Source organism: Schistocerca cancellata, chromosome 2 (genome assembly GCF_023864275.1).
Source record: "Schistocerca cancellata isolate TAMUIC-IGC-003103 chromosome 2, iqSchCanc2.1, whole genome shotgun sequence".
NCBI classification, from domain to species: domain Eukaryota; kingdom Metazoa; phylum Arthropoda; class Insecta; order Orthoptera; family Acrididae; genus Schistocerca; species Schistocerca cancellata.
Window position 1 is genome coordinate 316,314,765 of NC_064627.1, and position 27,909 is coordinate 316,342,673.

The 27,909-nt window shown below is 45.6% G+C and overlaps 1 protein-coding gene across 1 annotated transcript in view; it reads left to right on the forward strand.

Annotated features, from left to right (window-relative positions):
• LOC126153649 (protein NDNF) overlaps window positions 1-27,909 on the forward strand; it is a 390,376-nt gene that overhangs the window by 287,944 nt on the left and 74,523 nt on the right. Inside the window, exons 3-5 of the mRNA XM_049916085.1 lie at window positions 1,036-1,151; window positions 8,734-8,980; window positions 18,700-18,961. Of these exons, the coding sequence (XP_049772042.1) occupies window positions 1,036-1,151; window positions 8,734-8,980; window positions 18,700-18,961 (625 nt within the window). The remainder of the gene's footprint in view (window positions 1-1,035; window positions 1,152-8,733; window positions 8,981-18,699; window positions 18,962-27,909) is intronic.

A 27,909-nucleotide genomic window follows, 5' to 3' on the forward strand; every position in this document is an offset into this window, starting at 1 on the left:
CCTGTCGCGACACCACTGGAGGCGTGCTGCACGATGCTGGGGCGTGAGCGGAAGACGGCCTAACGGTGTGCGGGACCGTAGCCCAGCTTCATGGAGACGGTTGCGAATGGTCCTCGCCGATACCCCAGGAGCAACAGTGTCCCTAATTTGCTGGGAAGCGGCGGTGCGGTCCCCTACGGCACTGCGTAGGATCCTACGGTCTTGGCGGGCATCCGTGCGTCGCTGCGGTCCGGTCCCAGGTCGACGGGCACGTGCACCTTCCGCCGACCACTGGCGACAACATCGATGTACTGTGGAGACCTCACGCCCCACGTGTTGAGCAATTCGGCGGTACGTCCACCCGGCGTCCCGCATGCCCACTATACGCCCTCGCTCAAAGTCCGTCAACTGCACATATGGTTCACGTCCACGCTGTCGCGGCATGCTACCAGTGTTAAAGACTGCGATGGAGCTCCGTATGCCACGGCAAACTGGCTGACACTGACGGCGGCGGTGCACAAATGCTGCGCAGCTAGCGCCATTCGACGGCCAACACCGCGGTTCCTGGTGTGTCCGCTGTGCCGTGCGTGTGATCATTGCTTGTACAGCCCTCTCGCAGTGTCCGAAGCAAGTATGGCGGGTCTGACACACCGGTGTCAATGTGTTCTTTTTTCCATTTCTAGGAGTGTATGTAACGTTGTGTCAAAGCACAAGTAGTAGTTTCACTAGCGTTATCATTTCTACATAGAGCGCTAACGAACATGGAAATAGGTATAACACCCGAATGAAATACACATGTCCATGAATGCTACATACTTGCTTAATTTAAGCTGTATTTGGACACAATTTTTTGGTCGTAGACATTTGGGATGTCTTGTAGTAGTGGTCAGTCAACGCCTCTGCAGTCCATCAATCCTGATAGCGTAACATCATGAAGGTGTCCTGATGATCACATTCACAAACCGTAGAGGCACCTATATATTTCAGTGAATGTATTTGAGAAACGCACTACCGCCAAACGCTGGTGCTGTGAGTAACTGGTTTCCTTGCCCTCAGGTTCTTCCTGGTGAAGAAGAAGCGTGAGGGCCCACTGTCCATCACGGTGACGCCGTGCACCTCCAGCCTCCTCTGGTCGGTGGGCTACCGCAACGTCAGCAATGACACCGAAATGGGTAAGTGACTGGCGTCGTCCTACTGTCAGAGCAAAATCAAAGTTCAGATTCGTTCACAAATCCTCAATATGTGACAAAAACGTCGACCACCGTTGTAACTGGCCTTCATCACTGCGATGTATTTGCTATTGGGCCATATACAGCTCTTGACCTTCAGTGCTACCCAAAATTAATATCTTGCAATTCTAGGCAACAGAAATATAAATAAAGAATCCTAGCAATAAATAGCATCAGTCACTCTCCTCCCCAATGGCGACATCTGCTCAAAAATCAAGTTCTGTAATGCTGAACTCAATTGATGGTGGGATCAAATATCAGTTTTCAAGATGATTCTCATAATGTGTAATAAACCTTTTATTCCTTGAATGGTTCAAGATATCGAAACGAGGTTCCAGCAAACCATGGTAATCCGGGTGACACGTAATTTTCTGGTTTGTGTGAAGCAGACACAGTTTCTTCTAAATGGGATAATATACTGTCACGTTACTGTCACAGATCGTTAAGTCACATTGATTCATTTTCTGCCGCTGTTTAGTGTTTATTTTAGTGAGAACACTGGAACTGTGTGCTTGGAGAGGTAACCTTGTGCCACCCATGCTGGGGTAGTGTGTCACTGTAAACGTTTCTACGACCTCTTTTGTCAGCAAAAAGCAGTCTGTGAATCTCATTAGGTGAAGAGCGACTCCTCTGCCGATACGGGTACATTTCGCGCAAGTCGGATAGTGACCCTCTCCGCAGCTTTTGAAAGCTGTGATCAGTGAACGCCTCAGATTCTCTACAGTCTCAAGAGAATGACTGACTTGCCAGTTCTGCAAGCATCTTAGAGCAATATACCACGGTACCATCTGACCAATGTGGGAGTATCAGTTTCATTTGTCAGTTGCATTTGCTCTGAAATTTGGTTTCTACACAGAGGAATGAACGAAATTAAGCTGCATCAATGGGGAGAGGTGAAAATTTATGCCAGTGTCTCCTGCTTAAGTTAGAGATGCTCTGATCACTAAGCCATCCGGACAGAGTAACCATAACAACTGCACGAAATCTCAAAGCACGCCCAGTTTCTTAACTATTCCCCGCCCATTATCCTCATTACCTGCGGCGTTTCACCGGTTCCCATAGGAGTTCGAGAGTGTTGTGCATCTACACTGAAGGAATCATTGGCCAGCCTCGCCTAGATTGTATATGAGGTGTCTATTCTTTCGGACATGTTCGTGCAGCTGTGATGACTGCTCTGTGTGGATGTCTTAATGGTCTGAGCATCTACCTATTAAGCAGAAGACACGGGTTCGAAGACCGGCGTGGCATACATTTTCCACTTTCCCATTTACATAAATTAATGCCTACTACGCAGCTAAACGTCGTTCATTCCTTCGTGTCTTGATTTATGATGGCTACAGGACCAAAACATTGTTTGTTCTTTCGGACATACCCGGATGGATAGACATCGCATTCATGACTTATATCTACGCCACTGTAGACAGTGTTCTTGGCACGTAAGCCTGATCAGTTATTGAGACACTGCATTCGCCCAGTACCAACTTTGTGTTCAATATGTGAAGCTTGTACACAAAAAGTGGGAAGTTACATGTGCTTTCCAACGCTTTTTCGTAACAATTATCGCCCATGACATTGGCAACAGCATAGAGTCGTTCCCTCTGGGTAGATTTTTTCGAAGTGGAGTGTTGGAAAAGACCAAGTAGATTCAAGGAATCGGTAGCCGGCTACCATCTGGAGAGATAATTTTGAAGGATCGCGTCATAGAAACCGTCTGGTGCTGTTCGGCACACTTTGCTGTTCTTGAGGAACTGTAAGTTCTCACCACGCAGTAGTGAGATCCATGTTCCGAGCAACTCGCTTAATAGTGTGTTTCTAACACACAACTTCCTTCTCCCCTTCCCCGTCGCCCCCTCCCCTCCCTTTTCCACTCCATCCACAGATCCCGACACCAGTTCCCCCTCTCTCCTTGTTCCTCATAGCCACCCCCGTCCCATCCCCACCTCTTATCAGTCCTCAGTCCTCCTCATCATTACTCTCCTATCTCCCTCTAAGCCTCTCCCCCCCCCCCACCCCCCTGATTGTCATCCACAATCTACCGTGCCACGGCAGGTCTTTCTCACGTTTTAGTGAAAGTACATGGTGCTCCGTTTTTAATGGCCTATGTATCATCTGTCGTGTTCAGTGTTTTTCAAGTGTTATTTTAAGTGTTTAGTGTTCTTCAGGTGTTTCACAAATGTTTTTAATTTTACTGCCTGTCCATATTTTTATCATTTTTTAAAAATAATTCATGAAGACAATATTATACATTTATCTTTCTCCTGCTCACATCACTTTTGTGAATAATTTTAAATTCATAGCATATATTCCTCCTTGTTTTTTGTCTTTGCATCTAAGTTAGTTCTACAGGCTGAAGAGCAGGTTATTAATACCACTGACAGCCCACCCGCCCTCACCACCATCCGCCCACGTGGGGCGGGGGAGGGGGGAGGGCGGTCAAATAACAATAAACAAGAAACAAGTCGCCAAGAAACAAACAGCATACCGATGTCGAAACAAAGAATATTACACATTTTGACTGCTTACAGCACCCTATTTTCACATGGTGGCAGAAAGTGGAAGTATTATTTTTTTTTCAGCTTACTCTCCGAGCGCACCAATTATTAATGAGCATACCTACAATTTTTCAGTGTCCTGCGATGCATACAGCCCGCACTGTAACACTCTAAACATCCTTAGTTTAATTATAATCACTCAGTATTAATTATGGCCATACTACGTACAGAACTGAGTTCAGGGTATGCTGACACGATAGCTCCATACTAAGCAGTCATATACAACCACACATTCGTAGAAATATCGTGCCCAAAGACTGGAAAGTTAAACAAGTCACACCAATACCCAAGAAAGATAACAGGAGTAATGCGCTCAATTATAGACACATATCACTAAAGATGATTTGCAGTTGGATTTTGAAACATATCGTGTGCTCGAACATTATGAATTACCTGGAAGAAAACGATTTATTGACTAATAGCCAATACCGATTCAAAAAAATATCTGTCTTGTAAAATACAACCCGCTCTTCATTCTCACGAAGTAATGAATGCAATCAACAGGGGGCGTCAAATTGATCCATATTTTTAGATTTCCAGAAGTCTTTTGAAACTATTCCTCATAAGCGACTTCTAATTAAATTGGGTATTTAGGGAGTATCGTTTCAGTTGCGTGACTGGACTCGTGATTTCCTGTCAGGAAGGTGACAGTTCGTAATTGACGGAAAATCGTCGAGTAAAAGAGAAGTAATATCTAGCGTTCCCAAGGAAGTTTTATAAGCCCCCTATTGTTTCCGATCTACATAAACGATTTAGGAGACAATCTGAACAGTCCTCTTAGATTTGGCACATGATGCTAACATTTACGGTCATGTAAAGTCATCAGATGATCAAAACTAATGCAAAATAATTTAGACGACTGTATGTTCAAAAACTGGCAAATGATTCTAAATCATGAAAAGTGTCAACTCAGCCACATGAGCACTGACAAGAATCCTCTAAATTTCAGTTACACGATTAATGACACAACTCTGAAGATTGTAAACTCTGTTGAATACTTAGGGCTTACAATTACGAATAACTTAAACTGGAACGATCATTAAATGAAACAACAAATTTACTGCCACCAGTCACTGCTTATTTATCTCCACGATTCGTTTCAAAGGTTTAAACCTCCATCATCAGGTGGACTTACATTTGTTAGTATGAAATGTGTGTGTGTGTGTGTGTGTGCGTGTGTGTGTATGTGTGGCGTTGCGATTTTTTGGAGGAACTTTGGATTGGATTGGATTGGATTGTTTGGGGGAAGAGACCAAACAGCGAGGTCATCGGTCTCATCGGGTTAGGGAAGGATGGGGAAGGATGTCGGCCGTGCCCTTTTAAAGGAACCATCCTGGCGTTTGCCTGGAGCGATTTAGGGAAATCACAGAAAACCTAAATCAGGATGGCCGGACGCGGGATTCAACCGTTGTCCTCCCGAATGCGAGTCCAGTGTGCTAACCACTGCGCCACCTCGCTCGGTGGAGGAACTTACGGCACTGTCTAGTGGAGAAACAAAACACTATTTCAGAACATGTTTTGGGTTTCTTTTGATAAAAACTAAACGTATATCTAACGGTAAAAATAAAATAAGTAAATTAAAGTACCTCCAGTGACAACAGGTTCCTTTCACTGCCGTAACACATCAAATGTATACTGTCATAATTCGTAAACAAACATGGCGTCTGAAAAATATTAAGCACAAGAGTCCTATAGCAGAAGAGGAACATTATGCCAAAGTACAAAGAATATACATCGTAACAACATCGTTACGGTATAAGTTTTAAAGGCCTTAGGAGATCTTTGTTTTGAGGTGTTGAATACATATGTTGGAATAAATATTTCAGGTGGTATATGTCCGATTTTCTCAAGTTAATATAGCTTAAACTTTGTATTCGTTTATATAATCAGCTTACAAGCTGCAAACTTTAATCACAATAATTATGTTGGCTACAGTGGTAAAATTATACATAAATAACAGGTTTGGTTGGGATTCAGAGAAGTGAGTGAAAGGCTGGAGGCAGAGGGAGAGGAAGAGAAAGAGCAAGTGAGAGGGAGAGAGAGGGTGGAAGGAGTGATTGGATGAGAGCAAACTTTCCAAAGCATTGGGTTCTTTAACATTATATCTGTTACATGTAATAACTGCCTAAAGCTTGGGATAGTAAATTTGGTTAATGCTTTAAAATATGCAGATGGGTGTACATTTTGTGCCATTGGTTGATGTACATATAGTTTCAAGCTGACGGGGGATACAAGCTGTTAGTGTGATGGTATATTTGTAAATGAGGTGAATCCCTTGCATATTTGGGGGATATCATGGCAACATAATTAAATATTGTAAATATGAAGGTTTGTGTGTGTGTTTGTGTGTTTTTGTGTGTGGTTGTGTGTGTGGTGTGCGCGCACATCGCAAATCTAATAACGTAGGCAGTTGTTGAAAACAGAGGTGATGCTATTATAAATATTGTCATGTTTGTCATTTAAGATGGATTCTGGTTGTTTTGTTTGGTGTATGTGTATCTGCAGTGTTTCAAGGATGTCTAGTTTTCTTGCCTTTAGGTTGGATGTGTAGGATGCTGATGCTTGTGTTGCGAACATGGTATTTTGTTTCATGCAGGTGGGTGGCTGTTGCTGATTTCGGTATTTTTTGTTTTTTAGTACTGAACTGTATTCTTTGAACTTAATCTCAAATGATCTGCCTGTTTGGCCTGTGTAAAAGCATTCATCGTGCAAACATTCAATTTTGTACGCACCTGTGTGATGAAGTAGATTTCGTGTGTTGATAGTGTGAGGTAACGTCTGTCCAATTTTGTTGTCTATGGAAAAGGTTACGTTTAAGCATTTTTGTTTGAAGACATTGGCAGTATGATATGAAATATTACCTAAAAAGGGGATTGTATGGAAGATGTTTTTTCCTTTTCGTTTTTTGTGATATGATTGCTTTGCCATTATTGAGTGTTTTAGGGTGTCACCTATGGAACTGTTGTAACCATATGCAATAGCTGTTTGTTTTATTATTTCGATCTGTTGTTCACATTTGTCTTCAGAGCGTGATAGCTGGATATCTCTGTCGATCATGTACCGGAAGGCTGTCATTTTGTGGTCTGTGTGGTTGAAAGAGGAGCTGTGGATTGTAGTATACTTTCTATAAATTTCAAACTGGTATCTGCTATTCTTTAGTCTAATGCTAAGGTCTAAAAAATTTATACTGTCACCTGCCTGGTGTTCAACTGTGACGTTTATGTTTTCACTGGAGTTATTGAATAATTGGTTCAACTCACTGGTGTCATATTTTGTGCCATTGACTAAAATGATGGTATCATCTACATATCTGCAGCGCTAGATGATATTTTTTAGGAGGTGGTGACTAGAATTCAGGATTTTGTCTCCTAAATTACTTATAAATATTTCAGCTAGCAATCCGAAAAGGTTTGAGCCAATTGCGAGGCCATCTGCTTCTTTGTATATTTTATTGTTAAATTTAAAATAGTTGTGTGAAAGTGTGAATTCGAGCAGGTCCATTAGTTCAGTAATGTCATTTGAATGGATTTTTTTTGTGATTTTGTAGGCTGGCATTAATTACCTGTAGTGTGGGATCTATTGGCAGAGAGGAATAAAGATTTCGTATGTCAAATGAAGCAAATGTGGATCCATCAGGAACTTCTACGCTATTGACATGTTGTGTAAATTCTGCTGTGTTTTTAAGTGTCCTCTCATTATTGATTGTGTATGCTTCTTTGAGAATATTGAAGAGCATTTTATTGAGTTTGAATGTAGGGCTGTTCCTGCAGTTCACTATAGGCCTGATGGGATAAGGTTCTGATATATGATCCTTGCATCAAATAGTGTCCAGACGCCATAGATGTTAACAAAATATGACAGTATACATGTGACATGTTACGACAGTTAAAGGAGCTTGTGGCACTGTAGGTAGAGTAATTTTTATTTTATTTTTACCTTTAGATATACGTTTAGTTTTTTGCCAGAAGAAACCCAGAATCGTGTCCTAAAATAATATTTTATTTCTCCACAACACAGTGCCATAAGTTTTTCCAAAAAAATCGTGACACGTAAAAACACATACACATTTCATACTAAGAAATGTAAATTCACGAGATGATGGAGGTTTAAACCTTTGAAACGCGTCGTGGAGATAAATAAACAGTGACTGGTGACAGTAAATTTGTTGCTTGTTTTAATGTCAACAACAGTCACAGTAAAGCCCAACCTAAAATTTTCGCATTTAAAATTGAAACTATCGCACAGATAATGTTGTGGGAGAAGCAAAACAAATTGTGATTTACTGGCGGAACACTTAGAAAATATAACAAGTCTGCTAAAGAGACTGTTTGCGCTATGCTTGTCCGCCTTCTTCTAGAGTACTGCTGTGCAGTGTGGTGTGCACATCAGGTAGATTGATGGAGGGCAGTTCGTTTTGTATTATCGCGGAATAGGGGAGACAGTGCCACAGATAACATATTCTAATTGGGGTTGCAGTCATTAAAACAACGGCGTTTTTCGCTGCCGCAGGACCTGCTCGTGAAATTTCAATCATCATTTTTCTCCTCAGAGAGTGAAAATATTTTGTTGGCCCCTGCCTATGTAGGGACAAACGATCGCCTTAATAAAATAAGAAAAATCGGAACTCGCACGGATAGATTTAAGTGTTCGATTTTCCCGCGCGCTTTTCGAGACTGGAGCGGTAGAGAAATGGCCTGAAGCTGGTTCAAGGAACCCTCTGACAGGTACTTAATTGTGAGTTGCACAGTAACTATGTAGTTGTAGACGTACAGTGCCCTCGAGCTCCAACAAGACATTCAGTACGGTAGCTGATGGGAGTAGCAGAATAAAAAGAAGTCCTCAAATTAAATACGAAGATAGCTGCTCGGAGCACTCAGTAGTGGGCCAAGCACTGGCTGCCGTGACGGTCCCCTCATTCGATGGCTCTTTCCCCGCACAAGCTTCGGTGACGCCAGCCGTGGTGTTGTCGGCAGGCGACCCCGAGCCGGAGCAGTCGCTGGGCGAGTACCGCGGCCGGCAGCTGCGCACGCTGCAGGTGCGGCCCGCGGCGCCCGGCCTGTACACGGTGCGCGTGGCGCCGCTCGAGGGCCAGTCGTACGTGATGCTGTACGCGACGCAGCAGCCGGGCGGGCCCGGGCCGCTCTCCGTGCGCCACAAGCCGCGCCTCAAGCTGCAGCGGCGCCAGCGCCGCAAGGGACTCACCGTGCGCTGGGAGCCCAGGTAAGCCGCCACCTGCTGCCGGTCTCAGTCCTGCCGCCACTCACTATTACTGTCACAATCATCTTCATGCCCCGCATATTACGTGGGGTGATCAAAAGTAACACACAGTAACCTTTTTTTCTCCCCTGCTATTGCAGCTGAAATGTTGACATTTCACCAGAGTGTTTCACAATTCGTGTTACACACTTCTTGAGGTTGTGGAGGGGACATAGTAGATAAAGTTGTACATAGAAACTCATATCAGGAAACGTCATCGCCGGCCGCGGTGGCCGTGCGGTTCTAGGCGCTTCAGTCCGGAACCGCGTGATTGCTACGGTCGCAGGTTCGAATCCTGCCTCGGGCATGGATGTGTGTGCTGTCCTTAGGTTAGTTAGGTTTAAGTAGTGCTAAGTTCTAGGGGGCTGATGACCTAAGATGTTAAGTCCCATAGTGCTCAGAGCCATTTGAACCATTTTTGAAACGTCATCCGACGACGCTGCAGCGCGTCAAAATTTATAGGTGCCGGTGCCTGTAATTAATGTATGTATATGCGGAATGATTCCGCAATGACGTTACTAACATTTTGCGGTATTGGAAAAAGATATATGGATTAATTTGGGTTAAAGGCCCCTCTACCGGTAACGACTAAGTCAAAAGTTATATATATATGGTTTCCCCTTTTGTATATATATTAAGGCGAGACGGCCCATAATCTCTTACATCGGTGAAATGCTGCAGGTAATGACGAAAATGGGCAAGGGAATCTACATTCAGCCGCGCGAGGTAGCCGAGCGGCTAGGGCGTCTTGTCACGGTCCATGCAGCTCCCCCCGTCGGAGGTTCGCGTCCTCCCTCGGGTATGGGTGTGTGTCGTCCTTAGCGAAAGTTAAAGTTAGATTAAGTAGTGTGTAAGCTTCGGGACCGATGACCTCAGCAGTTTGGTCCCATAAGACCTTACCACAAATTGAAGTCTACATTCATAGTGTAAGGATAAGTTGAGAATTTGGGTCTGGGAAGGAAGGAGGGATGCTAATGAGCACCGTGTCCGGATGGCTTAATGGTCAGAGCATTTGCCCCGTAAGCAGGAGACTCGCGTTCGAAACCCTGTCCGGCACAAATTTTCAACTCTCCCGACTGATTTCAATTAATACAAGCTTGCAGCCAATGTCTGTATTTCCCTTGTATCTTGATAACCGTTCTCAAAACTTGTTCCATCTTCAGTAGTGTGAAACACATCTCTTCTACTGAACAAGTGCTCATAGCTCTAAACGTATCAGCCGGTGGCCAGGGGTTCTCGGGGCTTCAGTCCGGAACTACGCGGCTGCTACGGTCGCAGGTTCGAATCCTGCCTCGGACATGGATGTGTGTGATGTCCTTAGGTTAGTTAGGTTTAAGTAGTTGTAAGTTAAGGGGACTGATGACCTCAGATGTTAAGTCCCATAGTCCTTAGAGCAATTTGAACCATTTTTTTTTTCTAAACGTATCCTTTTTAGAGAACACTTTAGAGACTTTTTTTCTTGCTTTGATCGATGCTACCACCTCTGAAAGTTTCCTACCCTACAATCTTAGCAACAACAGTACCGGTACATATATCCCATCATGACAGATATTAGAACGGTTTTTGCTTACAACTTTCGACTATTTCGTTTCTGGTACAGGAACACTTACCTCCAATTGATACTTTTATACGTCTCCATCATCTCTGAAAGTAACACCATCACGGAATCACCCTGCATAAACGTACATTTACAGGCGCCGGCGCCTACGACTTTGCCGCTTTGTAGCGTCGTAGCATGACGTTGCAGGACATTGGCTCCTACTTAATACTTGATCTACTAAGTCCACTCTACAGCCTCTAGAAATGTGTAACCTACAACTTTTAGAAGTGTATAACATGGATTGTGAAAGATCCTGTAGTTTTAAGTTTGTGCTATAGATGGTATATTGTTTTTATTTACAGCTCTAGCGAGAGAAGCCTGAGCTACGAAGCAAATATAGTGCTCATATTACAGTCAAATTGTGATGAGCAGCGAAATGTAGTTCGATATTTCCTGGCCCAAGCCCATAAACAGAGTGAAATTGACAGGGATATGCGTGGCGTTTATAGGGACAACTGTATGGATCATACCAATGTCTCCAGGCGGTGTGGATTCATCCGAGAGGGTCGTCTGAATCTTAATGATTCGCCGCGGCGGGTAACAGACGCAAATTCAAACGACCGGCATGTGAAACTGCGGACCCTTTCGCAGCAGTTCAACATTTCCCATGGTGCAGTGTATGCTATTGTTCATGACACATTGAAATTTCGTAAAGTTAGAGCTCGCTGGGTGCCGAAGAACCTGACAGACAACCACAGGGGCCAGGACCCGTGAACAAATTCCTGGCCGGCCAGCGCTTTGCGACAGATGCGGCAAAGAAATCAGCAATCCGCAGGTGGGAATACTCCAACCAAACAGACTTCTACGAACAGAGCATATTGAATCCGGTACCATGACGGGAGATATGTGTTGAGAACTTTGGTGACTATATAGAAAAGTAGGTAACAGATTTAAGTTCATATGTGATTTCTTTATTTTGTTATTGGTTAAACTTTCTGATAATAAAGTTATTGTGCGTTGCTTTCTGTTCTTCCCTCTTATATTAGCTATAACTGCAGGTCTGAGGACTGTTGACCTTCCCCCATTTTCAAGGTAGTTACCCAAGGTATTTCAATGTATCATGAACAAGGTGAAAGGGCGTGAAAGGATGCGAGAGGGTGGGGAGAATTTAGTTATACCTTCTTAGTCTCGACCTCCTCCCCTAAATATAACTTGTCATCATCCCAGCTTTAAACGACTTTAACGTTCATAATTATAATAATAGTAACCTGCTTGTACAGTGTAACACGCAACGTACTATGTTGTAAGACAGGGAGGTAAACCAAACCCTGAACAAATCAGTATGGTGGATTATCGACCGAGGACTGGTATACTGGTCTTCGTGAGTAAACTTTCGGACGGGTTCAGGCAACTGCTGTGTTGGTACCCTAATTATTCCTCAGAGGGTACGATGCATAAGCCGTGAAACTACAGTAACACGCACGATTTACAGACAGTTAATGTACTTACCTCCAACGCAAATGGCTGTGTTGATTACGTCTTAAGCTTCCCAATTCCCTTCCCTGATTTTTAAAAACCGCGCCTTCCAGACCTTTTAATTTAGGTTTTGATGGACTTCTTTCTTGATTGGAAAAAGTAATACTCTCAGTACCCCGAGTAATATTTCTGAGTTCGAGAAAACCGTCAGGATCGCTGCTGAATGTTACCTAAGGTAGATCCTCAGGCTGCAAACCATGAATTTTGTTTTTTACAACCTTCCTTTCACTACCCTCAACGTAAAAGCCCAGCTCGGCCATTTTTGTACAAGGCGTGCTGAAAAATAATGCCTCTGGTTTTTTTGTGAAAACTTTTAAAGATTTTTGAATAAAAGAAGCTTTATTAACATTCAGCTTCGTTATGCTTCAAGTCTACATATTTATTTCTCAACGAAGTCCCGCTGCCTACGAACGCATTTCACTCAACGAGAGGCCAGTTTGTTGATAACCTCGTTGTAGAATGTTTGACTTTGTTGGTGGACCCACAACCTCACCTCTGCTTGGACCGCTTCATCACTGTAAAAAGTGAAGTCCTCGAAGGTGTTCATTAGGTTTTAGAAAGCGGCAGTGAACTTAAGGCATCGGATTGTTGCAGATGTCGCAGCGCTCGTGTCCAGTCTGGCACTGTCTTGCTGCAGGAGAGGGTGCTCCACGCGTGGACAACCTCTTCGAATTCATTCTTTCAGTTATTTTATTACAGCATGATATTACTCACGTACCAACATAGTTACGTTACACATGGCCATGCTACACTCTACAATTCAGAGCATTTTAACGGCAGGGGTTTGCAACTCGCGTCAGTAAAGCGCGAAAGTCGACATGCATGGCATTTAATACCTCAACCGCCACTGAGAATAGGATAAGAAATTCGGGGGTTTTACTTTTCAGCACACCTTCCTACTTCCAACATAATCAAAGAGATTCCTAACAGTCTTGCACTCAAAAATAATTCCGGTTTCTCAGTTCATTAGATAAATTTAGCTGAACGGTTCTCCTTCTTAACACCCTTAACGTGCCTACTTCCCCGATAACTTGATGTATAATACTTCATAATTGGCCTTTGGCCAATGGAAACAATTTGAGTGATCAAAAAATCAGGAACTTGAAACAGGGTAACAAATCGTTGCATCTCAACTGACAAAATAACAAAGGAACTCTAAAATCTGGGCGCTATTATCGATGGACGATTCATGAATTCGTTGCAAAATGGCCATAATTGGTTTGAAAAATGATAAAAAAAATTGCTACGTGTCGACATCATCACCATCTGGTGCTCCACCCCCATCTTGCTGGCTTATTCCTACTTTCTCGTCATCTGAATTAACATCCGTAACGCGTGTAATCGATAATTTATACGATCAAGATGGGCGTTTAAGCAATTGAGAACATGATGGGGAACTAATTTTCAAATGTTCCAAATTATTCTGAACGCGGGCCAGAGACTCATGACGGATAAGGAGCGTATAACTTACCTTGACAAGGGTAGAGGAGCTGAGCTGTTGGTGCATCCCTCAAGTGCTAGCTCACTTCAGAAGCATTTCCTTCCATATGGCTCTGGCGAATTTTATGTGTATTGGCTAATTGTTTCTTCTTGACATGCCCAAGGCCTAAAATGGAGTGAACCACTATGATTTTATCTGTGTTCCAAAAACATAAAATACACTACTGGAAATGGAAAAAAGAACACATTGACACCGGTGTGTCAGACCCACCATACTTGCTCCGGACACTGCGAGAGGGGTGTACAAGCAATGATCACACGCACGGCACAGCGGACACACCAGGAACCGCGGTGTTGGCCGTCGAATGGCGCTAGCTGCGCAGCATTTGTGCACCGCCGCCGTCAGTGTCAGCCAGTTTGCCGTGGCATACGGAGCTCCATCGCAGTCTTTAACACTGGTAGCATGCCGCGACAGCGTGGACGTGAACCGTATGTGCAGTTGACGGACTTTGAGCGAGGGCGTATAGTGGGCATGCGGGAGGCCGGTTGGACGTACCGCCGAATTGCTCAACACGTGGGGCGTGAGGTCTCCACAGTACATCGATGTGGTCGCCAGTGGTCGGCGGAAGGTACACGTGCCCGTCGACCTGGGACCGGACCGCAGCGACGCACGGATGCACGCCAAGACCGTAGGATCCTACGCAGTGCCGTAGGGGCCGCACCGCCACTTCCCAGCAAATTAGGGACACTGTTGCTCCTGGGGTATCGGCGAGGACCATTCGCAACCGTCTCCATGAAGCTGGGCTACGGTCCCGCACACCGTTAGGCCGTCTTCCGCTCACGCCCCAACATCGTGCAGCCCGCCTCCAGTGGTGTCGCGACAGGCGTGAATGGAGGGACGAATGGAGACGTGTCGTCTTCAGCGATGAGAGTCGCTTCTGCCTTGGTGCCAATGATGGTCGTATGCGTGTTTGGCGCCGTGCAGGTGAGCGCCACAATCAGGACTGCATACGACCGAGGCACACAGGGCCAACACCCGGCGTCATGGTGTGGGGAGCGATCTCCTACACTGGCCGTACACCACTGGTGATCGTCGAGGGGACACTGAATAGTGCACGGTACATCCAAACCGTCATCGAACCCATCGTTCTACCATTCCTAGACCGGCAAGGGAACTTGCTGTTCCAACAGGACAATGCACGCCCGCATGTATCCCGTGCCACCCAACGTGCTCTAGAAGGTGTAAGTCAACTACCCTGGCCAGCAAGATCTCCGGATCTGTCCCCCATTGAGCATGTTTGGGACTGGATGAAGCGTCGTCTCACGCGGTCTGCACGTCCAGCACGAACGCTGGTCTAACTGAGGCGCCAGGTGGAAATGGCATGGCAAGCCGTTCCACAGGACTACATCCAGCATCTGTACGATCGTCTCCATGGGAGAATAGCAGCCTGCATTGTTGCGAAAGGTGGATATACACTGTACTAGTGCCGACATTGTGCATGCTCTGTTGCCTGTGTCTATGTGCCTGTGGTTCTGTCAGTGTGATCATGTGATGTATCTGACCCCAGGAATGTGTCAATAAAGTTTCCCCTTCCTGGGACAATGAATTCACGGTGTTCTTATTTCAATTTCCAGGAGTGTATTATACAAAATTCAAACAATTTTAAAACAATTTAATTTTTTTATTTATTTTTTTTTAATGTCAGCTGCGCTGTTTAGCATACCTCTAAGATCCTATAAGTCCAGTCTCCATTGACCCACAGGGAAAGTAATCTCCCCATAAGGCCGTGAAAATTTAAAAGAAACAACGTCGTGCAACAGGTAGTGTCTTATCGAACGAAAAGTACTAGGGGTGGCCCAATTAAGCATGAAAGTACGAGCACGACACCTCACACGGATATAGTAATGAAGAGTTACATCCAGCTAACACCTCTTAGTCTTGTATATGATCATGTTTCTTCTTCCTTAAAGGTGTGTTGATCTGATGTTGGAAAAATCCATTACCTTTGAACACGGTCTGTAGGTGTTCCACCACTTTTTCAAGGCTGTCTCCAGCAGACAAAACATGTACCCGCTGCACCAAAGTTCGAAATGGAGGAGGAAGGAAGGAATGTTAGGGTTTAACGTCCCAACGACTTCAAGATTATTACAGACGCAGCACAAGCTCGGAATGTTTCAAGGATGGGGAAGGAAATCGGCCGTGCCCTTTGAAAGGAACCATCCCAGAATTTGCCTGGAGCCATTCAGGGAAAACACAGAAAACGTAAATCTGGATGATCGGATACGGATTTGAACCATCGTCCTCCCGAGTGCGAGTCCAGTGTACCAACTTTCGAAGAACGCCCATAGTTTGTGATGGGCAGCGGCAGCTTGGCGCCTGCAAATACAGGGCCGTATGTATAGGCTTACGATAAAAGGAATACCCCAATGATCTATCCACTTTCCGTCTGATCAACGGGTGCAGACAGCCTCTCTTTTCCACTTCCATCGTAAATCTGATGTTCTGGTGGATAGAATTCAGATGCTGCGAAAACCATCACAGCTCTTCGTTACCGTGGGGCCGTACTACAAACGTATCACAAACATATCGTCAGAAGACTTTTGTTTTAAGTTCTGCCGAATCAAGTGCCCTCTCCTCAGACTCTTCCACAAAAAAGGTTGCAGCCAGAGGAGAGAGCGGACTACCCATGGCAATACCATCAATGTGCTCAAAGTATTCATTGTTGAATAAAAAGTAGGTGAGGAAAGCGCATGATGAAACAGCAGGTGTTATATCCGCTTTAAAATTACTGCTTATGAGTGGCAAAGAATCCATGAGAAGGACCCTAGACAAGAGAGAGACGACAGCGAAGCTTCCTAGTAAGTCCGACTCATTAAGTCTAAGTGACGTCGGTCTATTAATAAAGTCAGTCTAGTCGCATCTGAACACATGTGACTCCTTTTTGTGGGGCCATATTAGAGACAAGGTGTACCGCAATAACTCCAAAACCATTGCTGAGCTGAAAACAGCCATTCAGGAGGTCATCGACAGCATCGATGTTCCGACACTTCAGCGGGTCACGCAGAGTTTCGCGCCACATTATCTCCAATGATGGCAGTAATATAGAACATGTCATAACCTAAATCCGAATATCTTTAGTGATATTAACATGTTGAATAAAGTGTGTGCACGCCATAGTTTGTAACCAATTTACATTTTTTCTTATACAACAGTAATAACTGTGACCTTTTATATGTAAACTGTTTAGACAGATTGTGGTGTGAGAGGAAAAACCCAAGAGTTTTGTGTACCATTAAAAAAAAAAAAAAAAAAGAAAACGAGAAGGAAACAAGAAACATACGAATAATTATTAAGGAATTAGTGTTATGGGTTCTATCAGCAGATTTTTGGTGTTGTACTAAAAACAAATTGGAAAATATGACCGAGGGAAAGGTTGAAAGATGCGAGGGGAGCAGGCAGGTTTTCAGTTGTATGAATAATATTTTTAGCGTTAGACAAATAAGTAAATAGATGTAGTCTAAGAGTCAGAAAGTAGACCTACCATTTGTGGATTTAGAAAAAGCGAATGGTTCTGCACCCATCAACGGACTGTGGAAAGCGATGGAGTATATAGGAATAGAAGTACTACAGATATCCCAAATTCAAAGAATATACCACCAGTCGAAGCAGTAGTTCAAGTAGGGAGACAGTTGAGTGAGTGATTCCAGGCATCGAAAGCTTTTAGCCAGGGTTGAAGTATGGCGCCGATCCTGTTTAAAATCATATGCAGTAGCCTCATGGAGGTATGGGGTTTCCTTTCCGGCATGGTACTATCTACTTAGTATTATTTGCCCATGATCAGATACTGATAGCACAAACTAAAGAGGATGTTAAATATATGATAAAGAAGTTAATGGAAGCATTTGTAAGAGGCGAGCTTAGAATAAAGATGAGCAAAAAATTATATCTAGTGGTGGGAGCAGATGGAACCAACATAGCACTGCCGCAAGGAACTACTAAAGCTCCAAAGCAGTTTAAATATTTAGGATCCATTATCCGTTGTCCGCAGCTCGTGGTCGTGCGGTAGCGTTCTCGTTTCCCACGCCCGGGTTCCCGGGGTCGATACCCGGCGGGGTCAGGGATTTTCTCTGCCTCGTTATGACTGGGTGTTGTGTGATGTCCTTAGGTTAGTTAGGTTTAAGCAGTTCTACGTTCTAGGAGACTGATGACCATAGATGTTAAGTCCCATAGTGCTCAGAGCCATTATCCGTTCCTCGAGAAGCTGTGAAGTAGATATGGAACGCAGGGCCCAGCAGGCGACAGATGCAATTAAAATACTAAGTGATGTTCTGCGGAGCCGAGCAATACCAAAAGAAACAAAGAAGAGGAGTCTACAAACAATAGTGAAAAGTATGGTTCATATGGCTCTGAGCACTATGCGACTTAACTTCTGAGGTCATCAGTCGCCTAGAACTTAGAACTAATTAAACCTAACTAACCTAAGGACATCACACACATCCATGCCCGAGGCAGGATTCGAACCTGCGACCGTAGCGGTCGCTCGGTTCCAGACTGTAGCGCCCAGAACCGCACGGCCACTCCGGCCGGCAGTGAAAAGTATGCTAACTCACAGTTCAGAAGGATGGTCCTTGGAAGAATGGCAGAGAAGCGGAATATGGGCAGTGGAGATAGACAGAATAAGAAGGCAGCCAGGACGTCCCGGGCAGAGCGGAGTAGAAATGAGGAAATAGGTGTGAAACAACCAGTCGTGCAAAGAACTGACACCAGAGCCCTTCAGTGGTACGGCCACGTACGGCGAATGGAGCAAGGACAATGGCCAGATGCAGTCCTGGAATGGTCGCCACCGGGAAGGAGGAAGCGTGGACGACCGAGAGTAACATCGAGAGCGTGAGTATTTGCTATGATGAGGAAGAGAGATCTGAGAGAGGAATACTGCCATGGTAATGATAGTTGGCGAATGGGTATACAAATCGACTGCTGAGAAGTTTTTTTAAAGTGAAGTAGGTTTCCGTGTGGAAAACGATGATGAAACTGACTTTTGGAAAGCCCATCGTAGATGGAGGAAAACCAGTTCCCAGTAGCCTCCTTAGTAACTCTCCAAGTTCTCCCAGCCAACGCTACCACACGATTTCGCCTGTGACAGACGTATTCTGTGCCGTGCCGCAGCTCGGTGGACCCGCACCTGATGCACTACTGCCTGGTGGTGAACCCGCGGCGCCACTACTCGACGCTGTGCGAGGCGCGCGGCGAGCGCTACGGCGTCATCCCGCCAGACGCGCCGGAGCCGGCGGGCGGCGCGCCGGTGGGCTTCAACTTCCCGCACGACGTCGCCGGCGCCACCAAGGCGTCGCTCGCCAGCAAGGCCGAGCGTCACAACGCCAGCCGCCTCGGCCGCGGCTCGGGCGCAGAGACGCACGAGGACATAGTTGTGAGTATACCACGCTCCAGCGGTGTAATCCCAAAGGGGATACTCCAGCCTCAAAGTTGCCTGTTGCTATCAGTTCTTTTTCTATTGGAGGGGGGGGGGGGGAGGTTGGAGGAGGGAGTCTTCTTACTGGTTTGATGAAACCCGACACGAATTTCTCTACCGTGCCAACCACTTCATCTTAGAGTAGTGTCAACCTCTTCATCTGATAATAGCGCTTGCAACCTTCGTCCTCAATTATAGCTCCCTTTAGTACCATGGAAGTTTTTCTCTGATGTCTTAAGGGGGGTAGGACGTCAAACGGGCCGACTTGGAGCAGGAGAGGCACCGCAGGACATTTTAATTTCCATTGTCTGTACTTTTACAAATAAATTCATAAAACTTTAACAGCATGACCAGGAAGGATTCATGATTCATACTCATAGCAGTGGAAGCTCAAAAACGTAACAAAACACATTTTTTAAATGTGAAATTTCATCATTTTTTCACTTACTACAGGCTGCATTTGTTGCCATAGGTACACTTTTCTTCCTAAGTAAGATTCTTCGATGACTTTTGCACAGCATACAAACCATAGTTACAGGTGTTGAAGCTCTAGAAGAATTTATGAAAAAATGAATGAACTGTTACATTTTAAACTTCATGTTTAGAAAAAACTCAAGTTTTATAGTTAATAATATCAATTTTTCCACAGTTTTCTAATAGATTTGGAAAATTCTAGTGTTTCATACACCTGTAACTACTGTTTCTATGCTATGAAAAATTTATCGAAGAATCTCTCTTACTTAGGACGAAAAGTGTACCTATAGCAACAAATGCAGCCAGTAATAAGTGAAAAAATGATGAAATTTCACATGTAAAATAAGGTATTTTGCTACGTTTTTGAACTTTCACTGCGATGATTGTGAGTCCTCAATCCTTCCCGGTCGTGGTCACGAAGTTTTATGAATTTATTTGTAAAAGTATAGACACTAGAAATTAAAATGTCCTGTGGTGACTCTCCTGCTCCAAGTCGGCCCGTTTGACGTCCTACCCCCCTTAACAGATGTCCTATTACCCTGTCACTTCTTCTTGTCACTGTTTTCCATATATTCCTTTCTTCTCCGATTCTGTGGAGAACGTCCCCATTCCTTACCTTATCAGACCTAGTAATTTTCAACACCACATCTCAAATGCTTCGATCATCTCCTTTTTCGGTTTTCCCACAGTCATGTTTCACTATCATACAATGCTGTGCTCCAAACGTACATTCTCAATTTCTACCTCATATTAAGTCCTACGTTTGATACTAGTAGACTTCTCTTGGCCAGAAATGCCCTTTACGCAAGTGCTAGTGTGCTTTTTATGCCGTCCTTGCTCCGTCCATCATGGGTTATTTTCCAGCCTAGCTAGCAGAATACCTTAACTTCACCTACTTCGTGATCAGCAGTACTGGTTTTAAGTTTCTTGCTGTTCTCATACCTACTAGTTCTCATTGTCTCAATCCTTATTCTGTGCTCATCAGAATTCCCATTACAATCAAGACACCCTGTGATTTTTCATCAATTTCACTTTCTTTCTTTGTTTTGCTTACGCCAGAGTCCCACAGCGACCGCAGGGTCGGCAGTTTAGAACGGATTTGGCGAGGTTAGTTTTAGGGGTGGCCGGATGCCCTTTCTGCCGCCATCCCGTAACCCCCGGGATGGAATCAGTGTACCCCATCTGTCTGCATCTAGTGTAAATCGTGAAATAGTGCGAACGTGTTGCAAATGTCTGCGACGCGTGTAACTGAGGCGGAACGTGGGGACCAGCCCAGTATTCACCTAGCAGTATGTGGGAAACCGCCTAAAAACCACATCTAGGCTGACCGGCACACCGGCCCTCGTCGTTAATCCGCCAGGCGGATTCGATCCGGGGCGGGCGCTCCTACCTGAGTCCAGGAAGCAGCGCGTTAGCGCCCTCGGCTACCCTGGCGGGTCTTTTCTTCACTTTCACTGACGATAGAATTGTCAGCAGCGAATCTTGTCATGGATATCCTTTAACCATGAATTTTAATCCCCCTCCTGAGCCTTTCTTTTATCTATGTCCTTGCTTCTTCGAAGTACACGTTGAACAACATGGGCGAAAGATTATATCCCTGTCTTGCATCCTTTTTTTCTGAGCACTTCCTTCTCAGTCTTCCAGTCTTATTGCTCCCTCTTTGTTCTTGTACATATTTTACCGGCCTACCCCTATAGCTTATCCCTATTTTTCTCTGAATCTTGAACAACTTGTGGCACTATACATTGTTGAACTCTTTTTCCAGGTCGACAAATCCTATGAAAGTGTCTTCATTTTTCATTAGTCTTTCTTCCATTATCAACCGTAAGCTCAAAACTGCCTCTCTAATGCTTTTACCTTTCCTAAAGCCAAACCGACCGTTTATTTAACAGATCCTCAATTTTCTTTCCCATCAGTTATAAGTCACATTTTTTGTTGTCATGTCGCAAAATGAACGAGAAGTTTTTACAGTGAACGCAGCAAAACATGGTCGTAACTTTGCAAACACTACACTTCCCCTGGGGTTATCAGGTAGGGCTGCAAGGCGAGTACGGGACAGATGTGGCGTATCTCAATGGTCCGTTGTGTCAGATAGCGAAAAAAGACAAAATGATACAGTGCATCTCCAACACTACACATTTTGTTAATGTACAAACATGAGCTTTTACAATCAGTGCAATATGTTTGTTGTTTTATGTAATAGTTGTTTTGTGCTTGACTTGCTGACCTACTATTGTTCTAATGTTCATAAACTACCGTTCTATGATATGACTGACATGATATAATATGCAAGATTCAGTAATATGTGCTGTAGAAGATCTAATGATGGGAAAGCAGTTTGCTGAAACGGGTCATCACAATAAATGCTGTACAATAGCGATCTTGAGTATTAGAAGTTGTACTTCTGTTTCTACCAGTGCTTATTCTGTGGTGGAAAGGTCCCTCTTCCCACTATACCACCAGCTAGGGTGAAAAGTGGCCCACGTGCGTATTGTCAGAAGCACAGCCACCAACGCTGGACTTTTAGATGCTCCTCATGTCCCCGAGGTTTCACCGTAGGTATCAGCTCCCTCTTCGGCGGACTATCGAGTGAGAGCGAGCAAGCTCGCCAGAGACCTCCTACAACCCGGTTGCTAAACATAAGAGCACATGAAAGCCTGGCGCAATAGGTTAATTTGCGACATGGCTCAGCCTCCCTCCCCTCCTCGCTCCCCTCTTCCCCCCCCCCCACGCTTACCCCCTCCCACCCCCCCAGGCCCCCCGGTTCCCTTGAACTCAACCCCTGATGTATGGTTTACAGAGTACACAAAAGCAAAACCAGCATTATCGTCCACCTTCATCTGGTTGAGATGCTCGCTTTAGCAAAGACCTATCTCCACATTCTTGACTGAGAGTGATAGGGGTTAGCACCTCTAAGACGCGCCATGGATCTGTAAAATGAGGCACCAGGTTACCCGTAGCCTTGCTTCCAACGTCTCGTGCAGTAATTCCTGATGAAAACTATACCTTCCATCTCGATCTTTCCAGGCAACCGGCCGCGGTTGTACTGTGCTGCTTCTTTTTATGGGCCCTTTCTAAGTTATTCCTAGCCTGCACCAGTTATCCCTGATAAACTCTGAAATACATCTTCCCTCGACAATTCTGAGAAATAAAGGGGAATTCAAAGGAGAGGAGACAAGTTTTGTGTTTTTCAGTACTGAACGCCAAATTAAGCCGTGGCTAGGAGCTATCTTACTTAGTTTGGGCTTCTGCTTGATACCCAATCAGTGACACTTAGAGATTTCTGTTAAACCTTTCCGCAAAGGATGGTTCGGCATAGTAAGGTGTTCTAATAACATGGTTGATTGCTTGTTCAAAAGACTCCCTCGAAGTAAACGCCGGATCATTAACGTTCACAAGGAATTTAGGAGAACTAAACAACAAATATATTTTACCAAGGTTCTTAACACTGACACCTACCATTACCCCTCTACTCAGCAGTTGTCAAACAAATAGGGAAAAGGCATCGACAGCCACAAAGATATACCTCTAACCTGCTTCCGTGCCAGTCAGTCGCTTTCCATAACCACTAAATAAACGCTCCATTGACCAATCAACTCGGGTAGACGGGAGCAACTCCCTTTGTTGGTTCAGCAATCTTATAATCACGTTACTGACTCATCATTTTCCGCACATCCTTATAGAGAGATGGCCACGTTAATGATTCCTTGATCTTCTGTAGTGTTTTATAAGCTCCCAAGTGTCCCACTCTAATCGACTCGTCATAGTACTGATAGTACCAAAACACGGCTGGGATCAGGGCGCTTGGCAGGAAAATTTTTAATTTTCCGTTCCTTTTCGTGCGCAAACAAAGGATGTCCTCCCTTAATTGGTATCCCGGTACATCCCCACCAGATTGTAGGCGACCTTTACTAAGGCCGAACTCGCGATCCTGTTCTTGCTGTTCCCTTAACTCAGTGAACATGTTCGGCACCACGGTAAGCACTGCATAAACAATTTCTCTCCCATCTGGGTCCTGGAGGAAGAGAACTCTTCTTCCTCGAACACCCGACTGCGGGTGTCCGCCACCACATTCTCCCGTCCCCTTATATGCTTGACGGAGGACTTGAACACCGAGTTTCGGAGTGCCCAACGGGCGATACGCGTATTTCGAGGACGCTCCAGCACCCAAGTGAGGGCTTGGTTGTCCGCTTCGGGGGAAATTCGCGACGCATTTTTTCGGTAGCGAACAACACAGCAAGAGCCTCTAGCTCATAGATGGATTATCTACTCTCACTAGGAGTTAACGATCGTGAGACCAAGACGATAGGTCGACTCTGTCCATTCTTCTCGTGTCGCTACGGTCGCAGTTCGAATCCTGCCTTGGGCATGGATGTGTGTGATGTCCTTAGGTTAGTTAGGTTTAAGTAGTTCTAAGTTCTAGGGGACTGATGACCTCAGATGTTACGTCCCATAGTGTTCAGAACCATTTTCTTCTCTTGTAACAATACAGCTACAACATCAAAGATAGGCGCATCCGCCTGGACAAAAACAAGAGTGGCCGAAATATGGAATGACCAACACGAGAGCGTTACTTAACACGTTCTTCAGGCCATCAATGGCTCCTTGCTGGTTGTCAGCTCATTTAAAAGGTTCTTGCTTTCAACGTAACAAATTCAAAGGTGCCACAACTTCTACAAACCTAGGACTGAACTTAAGAAAAACATTTACCATGCACACGAATCGACTTTTTCCTTTCCTGGTCGTGGCTGTCGAAAATTATTTATATCCCGAATTCGCGAGTGATCAGTTCTCGCCCCATTGACTGAGACCAAATTCCGCAGAAAGGGAATTTCTTTACGTGCCACGTCACCCTTGGAAGGTTTTATTGTGAGTCTCGCCTCCCCTAACCGAACAAAACCTGACGAATGTGTTCCAAGTGTTCGGGAAAAGACTTTCTATAGACCATGACACCATCTCGGTAATTATACACGAATTGGAACTTAGTATCATTCAACACCGAATCTAGAAGCCCAGATAAAAGGGTTGCTCCGTTTCACAACACTAGTTCACCCTATTTAATTAGTATAAGTTCCAGTCCACTTAAATGCCGTGGCCGCCTTAGTTTCCCTCGCCAGTGGGATGTGGTGATAATCTTGATTCAGATCCAGCACGGTAAAATACCGAGCATTCAACTACTACCCGGAACACACCTCCACTTTTTTCCTTTTTTTGTGACCCAAAGAGTAGGAGAAACATAAGGGGAAACAGAAGGGTACATGATACTCTCATTCAACATGTTTCCAATTATCTCCCTCAATACCTTGATTTTCGGGGATGACTGCCTGTAAGATGATTGTCTAACTGACACATCATCCGGCAAGCAACACAATAGTCTATTTTATTGATGACACCTAATTTATCTGTCAAAACCCCAGAACTATTTCAAGAACGTGAATAACTCTTGAGCTTCTTCCCGGGCCAAGTGACCCATTTCACAGCCAACTAACACAGAATAAATACCCGAAAAATTACTATGTCGACATACACTCCTGGAAATGGAAAAAAGAACACATTGACACCGGTGTGTCAGACCCACCATACTTGCTCCGGACACTGCGAGAGGGCTGTACAAGCAATGATCACACGCACGGCACAGCGGACACACCAGGAACCGCGGTGTTGGCCGTCGAATGGCGCTAGCTGCGCAGCATTTGTGCACCGCCGCCGTCAGTGTCAGCCAGTTTGCCGTGGCATACAGAGCTCCATCGCAGTCTTTAACACTGGTAGCATGCCGCGACAGCGTGGACGTGAACCGTATGTGCAGTTGACGGACTTTGAGCGAGGGCGTATGGTGGGCATGCGGGAGGCCGGGTGGATGTACCGCCGAATTGCTCAACACGTGGGGCGTGAGGTCTCCACAGTACGTCGATGTTGTCGCCAGTGGTCGGCGGAAGGTGCACGTGCCCGTCGACCTGGGACCGGACCGCAGCGACGCACGGATGCACGCCAAGACCGTAGGATCCTACGCAGTGCCGTAGGGGACCGCACCGCCACTTCCCAGCAAATTAGGGACACTGTTGCTCCTGGGGTATCGGCGAGGACCATTCGCAACCGTCTCCATGAAGCTGGGCTACGGTCCCGCACACCGTTAGGCCGTCTTCGGCTCACGCCCCAACATCGTGCAGCCCGCCTCCAGTGGTGTCGCGACAGGCGTGAATGGAGGGACGAATGGAGACGTGTCGTCTTCAGCGATGAGAGTCGCTTCTGCCTTGGTGCCAATGATGGTCGTATGCGTGTTTGGCGCCGTGCAGGTGAGCGCCACAATCAGGACTGCATACGACCGAGGCACACAGGGCCAACACCCGGCATCATGGTGTGGGGAGCGATCTCATACACTGGCCGTACACCACTGGTGATCGTCGAGGGGACACTGAATAGTGCACGGTACATCCAAACCGTCATCGAACCCATCGTTCTACCATTCCTAGACCGGCAAGGGAACTTGCTGTTCCAACAGGACAATGCACGTCCGCATGTATCCCGTGCCACCCAACGTGCTCTAGAAGGTGTAAGTCAACTACCCTGGCCAGCAAGATCTCCGGATCTGTCCCCCATTGAGCATGTTTGGGACTGGATGAAGCGTCGTCTCACGCGGTCTGCACGTCCAGCACGAACGCTGGTCCAACTATGGCGCCAGGTGGAAATGGCATGGCAAGCCGTTCCACAGGACTACATCCAGCATCTCTACGATCGTCTCCATGGGAGAATAGCAGCCTGCATTGCTGCGAAAGGTGGATATACACTGTACTAGTGCCGACATTGTGCATGCTCTGTTGCCTGTGTCTATGTGCCTGTGGTTCTGTCAGTGTGATCATGTGATGTATCTGACCCCAGGAATGTGCCAATAAAGCTTCCCCTTCCTGGGACAATGAATTCACGGTGTTCTTATTTCAATTTCCAGGAGTGTATATTAAACTTTATCAAAGGATAAAACTTGAAATAGAAAACCCAGCTCGAATAATCCAGAATTAACCCAGTCTTTTTCACAAAAAACCGCAGCCTAGAGGGAACGAGAATCTGGACTCAAAGAAGCCGGCTGGAGTAATCGGTGAAACGCTCGAAATTTGAACACAACGTCAAGAACGAAGTGTTCGATGGAGAGAGACGACGGAACTTGAGGACCGAGCATTCGTCACAGAGGCACTCAGAGCACCAGATGCATCATTATCATCGAACCGCCGTGCAATTGGTGCTTCAGTGACCACGAGGACCATTAAGAAGCGGCTCACAGCAAGAAGGCTGAGCTTATGGCGTACCTTCGGCTGGCTACCTTTGACTTATGTGTACCAACAACCCTGTTAGCAGTGGTGTCGGCCGCATTTGGCCTGGAATATTGCTGACTGGAGTAGAATTGTCTTCATGGTGAGTCCCGCTTCGAAGTGAGCCTCGATGAACGGCGAAGACGTGTCTGGAGACACCACAGACAGCTGTGGGATACCAACCTGACGGACGGTCCGACAACCGGGATTGGTTGTCTGAGGTTCAAATGGTTCAAATGGCTCTGAGCACTATGGGACTTAACATCTATGGCCATCAGTCCCCGAGAACTTAGAACTACTTAAACCTAACTAACCTAAGGACAGCACACAACACCCAGCCATCACGAGGCAGAGAAAATCCCTGACCCCGCCGGGAATCGAACCCGGGAACCCAGGCGTGGGAAGCGAGAACGCTACCGCACGACCACGAGATGCGGGCGGTTGTCTGAGGTGCCATTCCATTTCTTAGTAGGATCCCTTTGGTTGTGATCCGCGACACCCTTACTGCTCAGCGGTACGTCGGCGATATTCTACACCACGTTTTGTTGTCCTTCATGAAGAGCCATCCTGGACTTGCATTTAAGCAAAATACTGACCAGCCGCACACGGCGAGAATATCTACTGCTTGCATTCGTGATTGCCAAACCCTGGCTTCGCCAGAGAGGTTGCTGGGTCTCGCCCCAATTGAGAAAGTTTGAGAAGGGCCCTCTAATTAACTCGGAATTTTGAAGATCCAACGCGACACTGGGACAGAATTTGGGTCGATATCCCTCAGGAGGACATCTAACAACTGTGTTAGTCAGCGCCATGCCGAATAACTGCTCGCATAAGGGCCAGAGGTGGACCAACGTTTTATAGGCTTGGTCAATTTGTGAAGCTCTTTCTCGTGAATAAATCTTCTAAACTTTCTGAAAAACATGTTTGTTTGTACACCTATATCACGTCTACCGACTTCCATTCAATTCGGATAGCTGTTTTTTTTTGTCCTAAAGTGCACCCAACTGAAAATAAGGCCTTCGCTTTAACGGCTTTGTACGAAGTCCCAGTCGGTGAATGTATTTACCGAGGGAGAGCTTGGTGGTATTCCCAGCCAGCGGAGTCAACGGCTTTGCAGCACTTTCCTAATTTCTG